This window comes from Oncorhynchus mykiss, chromosome 16, assembly GCF_057628025.1.
Source record: "Oncorhynchus mykiss isolate SJ-2025 chromosome 16, ASM5762802v1, whole genome shotgun sequence".
NCBI lineage: Eukaryota > Metazoa > Chordata > Actinopteri > Salmoniformes > Salmonidae > Oncorhynchus > Oncorhynchus mykiss.
The window spans coordinates 15,952,738-15,965,093 of record NC_143037.1 but is presented as its reverse complement, the minus strand read 5'-3'; the positions used below and the strand labels follow the sequence as shown (position 1 = coordinate 15,965,093).

The following is a 12,356-nucleotide window of genomic DNA, read 5'->3' as shown; positions in this document are numbered from 1 at the left end:
GCAGGTTTGTAGGCCTCCTTGCTCACACAAGCTTTTTCAGTTCTGTCCACAAATTTCCTATGGGTCTGAGGTCAGAGCTTTGTGATGGCCACTCCAATACCTTGACTTTGTTGTCCTTACTTTGTCACAACTTTGGAAGTATGCTTGGGGTCATTATGCATTTGGAAGACCCGTTTGTGACCAAGCTTTAACTTCCTGACTGATGTCTTGAGATGTTGCTTCAATATATCCACATACTTTTCCTACCTTATGAAGCCATCTATTTTGTGAAGTGCACCAGTCCCTCCTGCAGCAGAGCACCCCCACAACATGATGCTGTCACTCCCGTGCTTCACGGTTGGCATGGTGTTCTTCAGCTTGCAAGCCTCCCCCTTTTCCTCCAAACATAACAATGGTCATTATGGCCAAACAGTTCTATTTTTGTTTCATCAGACCAGAGGGCATTTCTCCAAAAAGCAGTTGCAAACTGTAATCTAGATTTTTTTTATGGCAGTTTTGGAGCAGTGGCTTATTCCTTGCTGAGTGGCCTTTCAGGTTATGTCGATATAGGACTCGTTTTACTGTGGATATAGATACTTTTGTACCTGCTTCCTCCAGCATCTTCACAAGGTCCTTTGCTGTTGTTCTGGGATTGATTTGCACTTTTCGCACCAAAGTACGTTAATCTCTAGGAGACAGAACGCGTCTCCTTCCTGAGCGGTATGATGGCTGCGTGGTCCCATGGTATTTGTCTCTTTTTGCTTGTGAATTCTTTTCCAAAATTGATTTTTACATTGGTGTTACAAAAATGTTTAGACACCAGTGAAACAGGAAGCCATGGAAGGCCACAATACAATTCCTGAAACGGAGATGAACTTAGAAAAGTAGGATGTTAATGCAGAGTTCATTTTGTTTGATTTTATTCATAAGAATCTTTAGGGGTGCCAAGAATTGACACCTATCCTTTAGAGATTTGTTTGTATGATTAAACAAAATATTTATATTTGAGCAATTGTATTATTATAAAGTAATATATTTTCCCCTATTTTTTTGAGCATACAATATAGCTCAGTATTTGTACTATTTATTTTATAGTATTTTTTGCTCATCGTTATGAAGGGTGCCAATAATCTTGAAAGTGACTGTGTGTCTGAATTCAATTACATTGGTTCTGAGAAAAGATTACACAAATGTTCTGCTTATGTTCATGGAGACATCATCAAGAACAACATGTGATGTTATGGCGTGATTGTTCCAAAAATGGCACCTGAACATTCAGTACACTGAGTCTTCAAAACATTAAGAACACCTTTGTTATATTGAGTTGCACCCCCTCCTTTTGCCCTCAGAACAGGCTTAATTTTTCAGGGCATAGACTCTACAAAGGTGTCGAAAGGTATTCCACAGGGATGCTGGCCAATGTTGACTCCAACACTTCCCACAGTTGTGTCAAGCAAACTGGAAGTCTTTAGGGTGGTGGACCATTCTTGATACACACGGGAAACTGTTGAGCATGAAAAAAACAGTAGTGTTGCAGTTCTTGACACACTCAAACTGCACCTACTACCATACCCCCTTCAAAGGCACTTAAATCTATTGTCTTGCCCATTCACCCTCTGAAAGGCACACATACAAAATTCATGTCTCAATTGTCTCAATGTTTAACAAGTGACATTAATAAGGGATCATGGCTTTCACCTGGATTCACTTGGTCAGTCTATGTCATGGAAAGAACAGGTATTCCTAATGTTTTGTACACTCAGTGCACATGGAAGTAGTTTAGTGCAAAATATAAATCATTTCCTGATCTTTCTTACAATGCTCAGATACGTTAAAACAAACTTATTTCATTTATTTTTTGACTGTCTGTCTGTTTTCCCATGTATGAATCAGTTGTTCAGTGCGTTAATAGCAGCAAGGCCAAATATGATCTGTTAACATTCTTGGTGATTACACAATGCCAACATTGTATAATTAAGCAATAAGGCCCGAGGGGGTGTGGTATATGGCCAATATACCACAGCTAAGGGCTGTTCGTGCGCATGATGCAAAGCGGAGTGCCTGGATACAGCCCTTAACCATGTTATATTGATTGACCACTTACCACAAACCCCCAAGGTGCCTTATCGCTATTATAAAAAGTGGTTACCAATGTAATTAGAGCAGTAAAATAAATGTTTTGTCATACCCGTGGTATTCGGTCTGAAAAACCACGGCTGTCAGCCAATCATCATTCAGGGTTCGAACCACCCAGTTTATAATCATCAACAAAACTGGACAGATTTTGTGTTATTCTAACTTTTAGGGAGGGATGGTTCACATTTTATTTGGACAGGGCGGATAGTCCATCTGTAGATGTTCTACAGATAGTTTGTTGATAATATGACCATCTGTTGATAAGCAACTGCTTACTAAGGTTAGGGTTAGGTTTAGAATTAGGGTTTAGTTTAGGGTTAGGGCTAGGGTTAGGGCATCTACAGATGGACTGTCCAAGTAAAGTGTTCCGGGGAATGTTCTTACACCTTTCCCACAACGTAATGAAATGTTCAGGAAACATTAACAGAACCAGTTTTGGTTTGCTGGGTATGCTCTTATCTTCATTATTTTAGCTGATTTCCAGAACCTCCAAAAATGACTTTAATAAACATATCAAACCTGTCACTGCCGGACCAACAGACTACCACCATTATATATCACAGATATTCCACGAAACGTGGGTATTTATAACATTTCAAGGCTTTGAGATCAGTATCCTTCATGGGTGACCTTGCCAACTTTAAAACGAAAGTATTTTAATGTGCCATTTCAGTTCCAGATCTATGACATGAATGACTTATTTTTGTCATCTTCTTTCCCCCACGATCTATCGCATAACCACTGACAGTTGTTTGTAAGGGTGCTTGAGTGGATGTGTGGGGGCTAGAACCAGGATTGATGGCTGTTTTGTTCCAGAAGAGTCCCCAGGGTCAGTCTGAGTGGGAGACTCCTTTACCTCTGAAGAACAACCCGCTGTGCTGTAGTGGACACATCACATCTTCCCATCTCAGGTCATCTGCAGCCATGTTGTTTTGTTGTGCTTTTTCATTCCCCACATCCATGACATTGATTCTCTCCGCTCTGTCTGCCCTCGCAGCACGCCGCAGAGTGTGGCACGTCAAGAGGATATAGAGATAGCGAAGTGACATGTTGTGATTCTTCCCTGACACCTCTGGACCTGCACACACAAGGATTCCGATATCATCATGACCATGATATCCATTGACTCTCCAAACTGGAGATAGTTTGATAGATGTTTTCCAGGAATATGCAGACCAAATCTCAATGAATCAAAAAGTAGCAGTTGCGATGTCATACCTCCATTCTTGGTTTTATAGCTAGTGGTAGCATAGGAGTATGGCTGAACATTGAATTGATGTCCTTGTTTATTCTATAGCTTCCTGGACGTTTAAAGCTGTCATATCTGTTTGTAATGAGGAGGGATTTTCTCTCCCTGCTGCCGGAGAAAAACATGGAGTAAACTACCAGGACCCCCCCCTCCCCCCCCCCCCCCTCCAGGCTCTCCATGAGAACAACAAACCCAGGGATTACATAGCCTGCCTGGGAGAAATGTTGTTATCAGTGTGAGAGTCAGCCTCACTCAGGGAACCCAGTACCACAAAGCTTAGTGATAAGCCCAGTTCTGGAGTTTTGTTGTGTTGTGACTGGAAAATGAAAGAATGCTTATCTTCTTCGGACTATGTTGGGATATGATGTTCAGAGTGGGTCTTTGGTAAATTATTTTTAAAAGCCAGACATTTAAAAAAAAATCTGTCTGAGGATGAAAAATTAGATGCTATCCCACTGGGAACACACTGGTTGAATCAATGTTGTTACAACATAATTTGTCAATGTGTTGTGATGTGGAATTCTTCAACCAGTACTGCTTTCATCTCATTTCAACCAGCATTGTGAAGAAATGTAATTAGGGTAAGATCTCAACTTAAATATATTGATGTAACAACCTATTAGTCAGGTTATGTCAGTCTAATTTCAACATAATCATCAGAACTATGTATATATTGAAATTGTGTTGACAATTCCACAAAATAAAAAAATAAAAAAACATTTATCCTATATTGATTGGGTGGTAGATATTATGTTGAATTTTAGATTTGATTGGACATATTTTATGTGGTATGTTTGAATCAATGGTTATTTGGTATATTTGAATCAATGGTTATTTGGTATGCATGAATCAATGGTATGTTTGAATCAATATCATCTCACTGGGCACACACTGATTGAATCAATGTGGTTCCCATGTCATTTCAATGCAATTACGTCGAACCAACGTGGAATAAACGTTGAATTGACTTCTGTGCCCAGAGGGATTGTTTTTGACGTCACGATATCGATAGAAACATAGAGGCATATTGAAATAAAATATGAGGCCACAGTCTAATGAATTCTTCCTGAATAGTGACTCCTACCGTTATAGGACAGGTGATGCACTTCAGTGAGTCCACCATCCAGATGCCTCCTGCTATGTACGCTGCTTAGCTTAAGAAATAACCCGTGTTTGTCTTAGCTGAGCCATCACATCAACACATTTAGACATCGATCACTTTCATACTTCTTTGCGCAGGCTGCCGAAATCACATTGGGTAACTAACTTTTCTTACATAAACTGTACGTGAAAGTACATTCGGAGTGAGGATGGACTTATGTAGGCTACATTGACATTTGATTTGCCCAAAGGACACCATCATTTCAACGTGTAGCTCGGCACACTGTCATTCATCCATGGTTTGATTGGCTCTTAGAAAGTTTAGAAGTAGTCACCCATAGCCCTATCAATAGGACGCCAATTGCATGATATTAATAATAGACTTTTACCTTTGGATATTGTATTGTACGTGAAGGATGGTTGTTTGATATCAAATGTAGTCGACAAGTTAGAAATACGTTGGATTTACATCTCCATCTCCAACCAAAAATCTAAGTTGAAGAATAGGACTGAATCAAGTCAAATTTATTTATAACACACTGTTAGATTCTGGGTTAAACTTGGGACATTGTTATACTCAGAAGTATAGTATCTGAGGAGTGATAGAGATTGGTTTTAACATCAGAAGTTAATAGGGATAGGTGTCAATTGTAAATCATGCAACGCATTGTGTCACGATCGCAGATTTTAGAGAAACAACAAATGTCGGTACATATAAGTGTCTTATATCGGCTGAAAACTTAAACTCTTGTTAATATAACTGCACTGTCCAATTTACAGTAGCTATTACTGCAAAAGAAAATGCCATGCTATTGTTTGAGGAGAGCTCCTAACAACAAAACACTTTTTTCACCGCGATAGGTTTGATAAATTCACCTCTGAAGGTGAAATGTGTACTTACATTCTGAAATCTTGCTCTGATTTATCATCCAAAGGCTCCCAGAGATATCATGAAGTGTCGTTTTGTTAGAGAAATCATTTCTCATATCCTAAAAAAGTCCATATAGAATGCACGATTGATTTTGTATTTCCACTCATTCAATTTGCAAAGAAAGGAATCTGTGAAAATATAACCCTAGATGTTGTTTCAATCAGTCAAATCACGTTTGTATTTATTCCTCAGAGATCCTAGAACGTAACCAGACTTCACTATATCATTAGGGGTGTAGTATATCCTATAGGACACCAAATTTGGTTAGAGAGCGACGCCTTCATGGCACGCGAATGACGCGGGCGGTCTTCACTAGCTAGATAGCCAATGAGCTGGGCTTTACGGGAGTATCCCGAAACCCCGTATCTGGGGGGTTCCCGGATACTCCCGTATGTAGCTGCTAACCTTGTGCGACAGCAAGGCTTTTCGTTTTGGACAAAAATTATGTCACGCCCTGACCTTTAGAGAGCTTTTTATGTCTCTATTTTGGTGTGGTCAGGGTGTGATTTGGGTGGGCATTCTATGTTCATTTTTCTATGTTTTGTATTTCTTTGTTTTGGCCGGGTATGGTTCTCAATCAGGGACAGCTGTACTTAGGCAGCCCTTTTTCCCACATGTCTTGGTGGGTAGGTGTCTTTGTTTGTTGGCACTATAGCCTTTAGCTTCACGGTTGTTTTGGATGGTTTATTGTTTTTGTCGGCGTCATATGAAATAGTGTAATATGTACGCTCCCCACGCTGTACCCTGGTCCAGTTCTTTCAACGGCCGTGACAAATTAGAAGAATATGGAGAGTTATGAAGTTATGAAAACTGGTTGTTTTGCAAATGTTGAACTTACAATATGGCTACTAATACTGGAAAAACTAAATAAAAAGTCCAAGTATACAGATGACGATATTCTCGCAGAAAATTGTAAAGTGAATGTAAATGTCTCCTTCACGATTTGCCCAAATGTACCTGGGTGACTTTCCACTAAATGTTGTGTAGTCTGCTCATACTTCAAGATATCCATCTGAAACTATCACTTCGTCTTCCTGTCGACCCATAAAAGATGTAAGGCTGGACACACACACACACACACACACACAGTGGTGGAAACATATTTTGTCTAACGCACCAGTATTGATCCTCTGGAAAGAATTCAACTTGGTTGAGCTTTCATAGTGTCCGTTGAGTAATTTACTCTGAGAATTAGAACCTAACAACATGTAACGTTTGATTTGGTGCTATTCTTTAACTTTTTGGTTGAGATGGAGACGTGATTCCAACATATCAAATCATTAATTTGTAGACAAACTGGTTGTTGAATTGGGAACGCAACCAAATAATCAATATTTGAAGGAGCTTCCGCTTGGATAGTATATACTGTATTCTGTATATAATTAATAACGTTTATAAAAGAGGGGACTGTGGATCTGTCTCTGTCCGTTAGTACGGTAGTATGTTCGTACGTTCATACATTAGTCCGTTCGTCCCACGCTATATCTCAGACAGCACTGGCCCGATTTTGAGTAAACTGGGGTGAATGATGCATCTTGTCATAGAAATACGACATTTACACTGATTGGCCCATGGCGGGAGCTATAATAATTAACTGAAATGTGTTAGTCATACGCAATGTTTCAATTGGCCCAAGGGTGAGTGCTGCATCATTCATGGGGGACGACATGTTTACTGCTGCCGACATGTTTACTGCTTGTTTCAATGCTAGTTGAAATTATATGAAAACAGTCCTGGTTGATAACTTTTTTTTAAAATCCAATGTATTTTCAATGTTGATTCCACGTCACAATATGTTGACAATGTACGTTGAAACAACGTTGATTCAATCAGTGTGTGCCCAATGGGATGTGTGTGTCTGTGTGTGAGCGAGAGGGATTGAGAGAGTTATTGATAAAGACGTGCTGACAGCTATCAGACATAAATTGTGTAATTTAACTTTATTGATTCGTTTCCCACCTACACTCCCATGGCGGCCATTACTTTTCTTTACTGCAGTCTCTCACAGACAGTTAGCAGCTGCTTCCTATTACTGAACAGGGTTGGATCGCATCTAGCAGAAATAACCCTGGTGTAGGATTATCTTTTAAACGCAGTGACCCCTAATGACCCAATTTCAGATACCCATAATTCCTATGGACTTGCACATCATAGAATTGCACATATACGACCTTGGAGTCACAGTCAAGAATTTTATCTCCCTTTCATGTTGTTCAAACCCAGAATGATGACGCATTAAGCAAACATGCCCCCAATGGCACTCGATATTGATCAAGCGTGGCTATGTGTCATTGACCGTCAACCCTTTACCTCGAGCTCCGAGGGCTGGGGGCCCACGTATACACACAGACCGCTATGGAGTCCAGTTGTGTGGGTTCCCTTTATATCTTCCTCATTGTCCCTCAAATATGGCCAGGCAGAAAGCTTCCAAATCTTTTTTAATATATTCCCTTTGCAATAAGAGGTTGTTAAAAAAATATATACAAAAATAAGCGACAATTTACACTCATCTGAAATCTGTCAGTGAACCCTTGAAAAGGAGCAATTTTATAGCCAGTGGAACGTCAACTCCTCTGAAACCTTTCTGTAAACGGCTCCACATATTATTGCCTCATAAACATAGTCCACTTGCCAGACACCTCTAGCCCAAGTCGCTACCCACTGGGCACAGATGTCAATTCATCATCTATTCCACACTGGGTCAACATAACTTTATTGAAATGATGTGGAAACAACGTTGATTCAACCAGTGGGTAGTTAGCAGGTCTTACACTTTAGACTCAAAGCAGCTCCAGACTACGCTTCACAGAGAACCACCAATTGTAACAGAGAATTTGTCAGAATTAGGGTTGCAAAGCTACTGATAATTTACAAAAGTTACTAGAATCTTCAGTAATTTTGGTAATTAACAGATCTCAATCTCAATCTATGACAATCTATCGTAACTTTGGTAATTTATTCTTGAATAACTTAAAAAAAAAAGGCATTCATATATAGTATTTCATCTGTGTCCATATTGTCCATGAGTTTCTAATAGAGACAGTCTACAGTGTATGGTTCAAGAGAAAATAACCTAATTAATTTAAATCTCTAATCAACAACGCCATTATTTTCAATTAACTCTGCAACTCTTCCAACTATTGACTTTTTTCACAACTGCCACCAGTTTGATGCTAAAATATTGACAACCAATACATAATGACATAGTAAAAGAAATTAAAATGTAGGATATTTCATGCTGAAACCCTCATATTAAACATCAGTGGTATTCACTAAATTTAAGGTTTATATTTAGGATCATGTTTTACAGCTTTGAAATTTGATTTTTTTATTTTAAAATCAACTTATTCAATGATTTCATAAATTTGACATGTGATAAGGCCACACAGAGGGCCATAGATAATTACAGACATCTGTGATAATCTGAAGTACCAAAAAGGGTCACTAGATGTCTTGTGATAGATGACATAAAATCCTTGAAAAATGTACCAACATTCTGGTAGTTTACTGGTAAACATGAAAAGTTTCCAGTAATATACCCTCCCTTTGCAACCCTAGTCAGAGCCTCTCTCATAATATGACTTCACCACACAATCAATCCACCACAAGACAACTGTTTATATACCAGGTAGGCTACAGTCAGACACGCATGCTACTAAGCAGTTTAACTTGAGCCTCACAGATTAATAATTTTTGTTATGAACATAAGAAGACAAAACACATAATTGTGCTTTGTATGTTTTCAATGCAAATTTCCATCAATTACTTTTCTCTCGTGTGATTTACTATTTTAAACAGAAAGGTGATGATACTGTAGTGAGTAAGTGAGATTCAATCAGCAATATGTAATACGTATCCATAAACAATATTTGTGAATTGTGAAACTAATTTAACACGACAATAGGTTGGGCGTTAAATGCAACATGAAAGCAGCTACAACAAAAATAGTTGATGACGATGGCAGTGATGATTATGATTTTAATAAATGATGATAAAGATGATTGTGCCATCAATCTCTGTCTTGTATTTTCTTTGTCCATTGTCTTGATAAAGAATCAGTTGCTCGATCATAAAGTTCCCATAAAGTAATTAATGTTTCATTCATCTGGCTTTATCGTGAAAAACCTCACTCTATTCCATTTTAATAAGTATAAACCATCCATAGTTACAGTATAAACATTCGTACTCAATGACCATTCGATATAGGACCTTATCTTGGGATGAACCAAACACCTTTTCTACTTGTCTTTTGTATCTCACCCCAAACAGTTCTGTAGGAAGAATTTCCCATAAAGTAAACGTCTTTGAGCTGACTTCCATGACATCACTGAAAATGTCCACACAAAGTTGATGTGAAAGTGTTAAGTCAACGTCTTTTGTGGGTCTTCTGGGAGCTCTTTGTCTTGGCCAGCGGCACATACTGTTGCTACCATCTTGTTTACATGCCACCTGTTGTTGTCTCCCGGTTGTCACAGAATTTATTCCTCATTTAATTAGTTATGGAAAATCGAATTACAGTGGTGTGATAGAGCAGCGGGGCCTCACCGCAGCCTTATTAGAAATTAAATTAGAGAACAAGTCAGAGCGGTGCAGAAATAGAAAACTTATTATCCAGTAGAAAAACAGCTGTACAGAAATGTATGTAGAAACACTTGTATAGAAAAACACACCAATCTTTACCAACCTCCTTTATATACAAAGGACATGTCCAAAGACAGAATAAAATGTCATCATTTAAAGGGAAAGTTGCATACATAAAAAAGTTTCCAATGTTTTTCAGGAATCTCTATGCCACCGCACTGTTGCCCATCCCGCTTGTATCATTGAGGTCATAGCGCTCCGTGTCAGGGTTGCATTGCACACTGGGAAACCTCTTGGTGGGGCAGAGGAGGGTGAGGAAGTGGCGTCCGAAGGTTTCTGAGAGGCAGGCGTACAGGATGGGGTTGGCACAGCTCCAGGAATAGGACAACAGCACCACGAACTCAAAGCACCTGGCGAAGGTCAGCACCAGGTCCGTATGGTACAGCGAGCAGAAGTTGAAGGCGTAGAACGGCAGCCAGCACACGGCGAATGCCAGCACCACCGCCACCACCATCTTGGTGACCTGGGTTTCCAGGCGAGGGCTCTCCTGGCCTGGGGAGCTGGCCTGATGGCGGTGGGTCCTCAGTGTGACCACCAAGGCGGTGTAGGAGACAATCATAACCAGGAAGGGCAGAGCAAAGCCCAGGACAAATGTGTAGGTGATGAAGGCCAGCCACCAGGAGTCGGAAGCCACCTGGGGGTCCAGGTTACACAGGCCGTCCCTAGCCGAGAAATGGATGGTTATGGGGAGGACAGGCAACAGAGAGAACAGCCACAGGAAGCTGCTGACTATCTTGGCCCGCCTGGGCGTGCGCCAGCGGGCGAACCGCAGCGGGTCAACCAGCGCCATGTAACGGTCAATGCTCATCACGGTCAGGCAGAAGACGCTGGTGAACTGGTTGATGCCGTCCAGGACCATGACCAGCTTGCAGGCCAGGTCCCCGAATGCCCAGTGGTTCTGGAAATTCTGGATGGCGATGAAGGGGAGGCCCACCATAAAGAGGCCGTCCGCCAGGGCCAGGTTGAAGATGTACACCGTGGTGGCAGAAGCCATCTTGTCTAGCTTTAAGATGGCCACAATGACCAGGGTGTTCCCGACCAGCCCTACGATGCACACAGCCAGGTAGAGAACAGCCATTGTCACACTGAACACATCTAGATCCTCCTGCAGATACATGTCCTCTTCCAGGTAACTGGTGGTGGGGTCAGCTATCGACCCTGCATTGTAAAACGTCTCTGAGGTGAATGAGGAGTCCATCTTCGCTCAATACTTCCGTTTTTCAAAGTTTGGTTTGGATAAATTGTGGATCATTAAAAAAATACATGAAAAACTTGATAAAAAGTAGCAAAAAAGTCACAATAACAGTTAGAGTTCGAAAACATTTCTGTCTTTTCCTCTGCAAACAGCTTGAAAAAACCTGTCCACCATTAGCATGACAAAAATAAGTCCAAAAACCTGTCTGTTACTTAGCCCAAGAAAACATCCATCCTCAAAGACAGGCAATTTCTGTGGTCACATGCCGTCCAAACCAACTGTTTCTTTTTTCTTTAAAATCTTTCAAGCTGAGTCCTTTGGTGTCCTGGAGGAAGCATTCTCTGTGGTAAGAAACTCACACCCATGTCACATGGAGCACTTCAGTGAAGCTGGACGCTGTGTGTGAGAGGGCTTTTATATCTCCCCTGCAGCATTGAAGTGTGTGTCTACGGCTGCGAGCCCCATCAGTCTCCCTCTGGCTCTCCTATAAGCCTAATAAGCTCCCTTGGCACTCCCAGCTCCGCTGTTATGCCGTTTCCAAGGTGTAACCAGCCCCATCTGTTACAATACTTTTGTTTTGATAACTAAACTAAACATTCTCCACAAAGTGCAATCCAGCTTCTTCTTTTTTCTTCCTCTCTCCTCTTCACCCTCACCCCATCCTTCTGTCTCACCCAACCCACCCCTCTGCTCTCCTATACTCCCCTCACAGTTTGGGGGGGGGGGGGGGGGGTCACTCGGAGCTGAACTAGCCCCCACTGCCACATACCCCACCACTTCCCGCTAGGGCCACCCACCTTCTAAACTGGCTATAACGGATGAGCTGTGGACAGGAATGAAGCCCCTGTTGGTTATTGAGGCTTGTTGTTTTTTTTCGCAGTTGTTTTTCGTCTTTTGTCTTTTGCTTCTCTCTCTCTGATTGGCTTTATTCCGTGGCAGTTCATTCATCATGGGGAGAGCGAGAGAGTGAGTGCGAGAGAGAGAGAGAGAGAGAGAGAAAAAGAAAGAGATGGCCGGTAGACAGGCAGATAAAATGCAGGGTGAGTGATTGTCTCGGGTCCTGTTTTCCCTCAGACATGGATAGCTAGAATACTCCAACAGCCCACAGACCCAGGAGCCACCTG

At 41.1% G+C, this 12,356-nt stretch overlaps 1 protein-coding gene across 1 annotated transcript; it reads right to left on the bottom strand.

The window, feature by feature from the left end:
- Positions 1–7,319: 7,319 nt before the first annotated feature.
- Positions 7,320–12,356, bottom strand: LOC110491448 (somatostatin receptor type 5). Its single transcript, XM_021564911.3, has one exon. It carries the CDS (start codon positions 11,233–11,235, stop codon positions 10,183–10,185), a length of 1,053 nt encoding a protein of 350 aa, XP_021420586.3. The 5' UTR covers positions 11,236–12,356; the 3' UTR covers positions 7,320–10,182.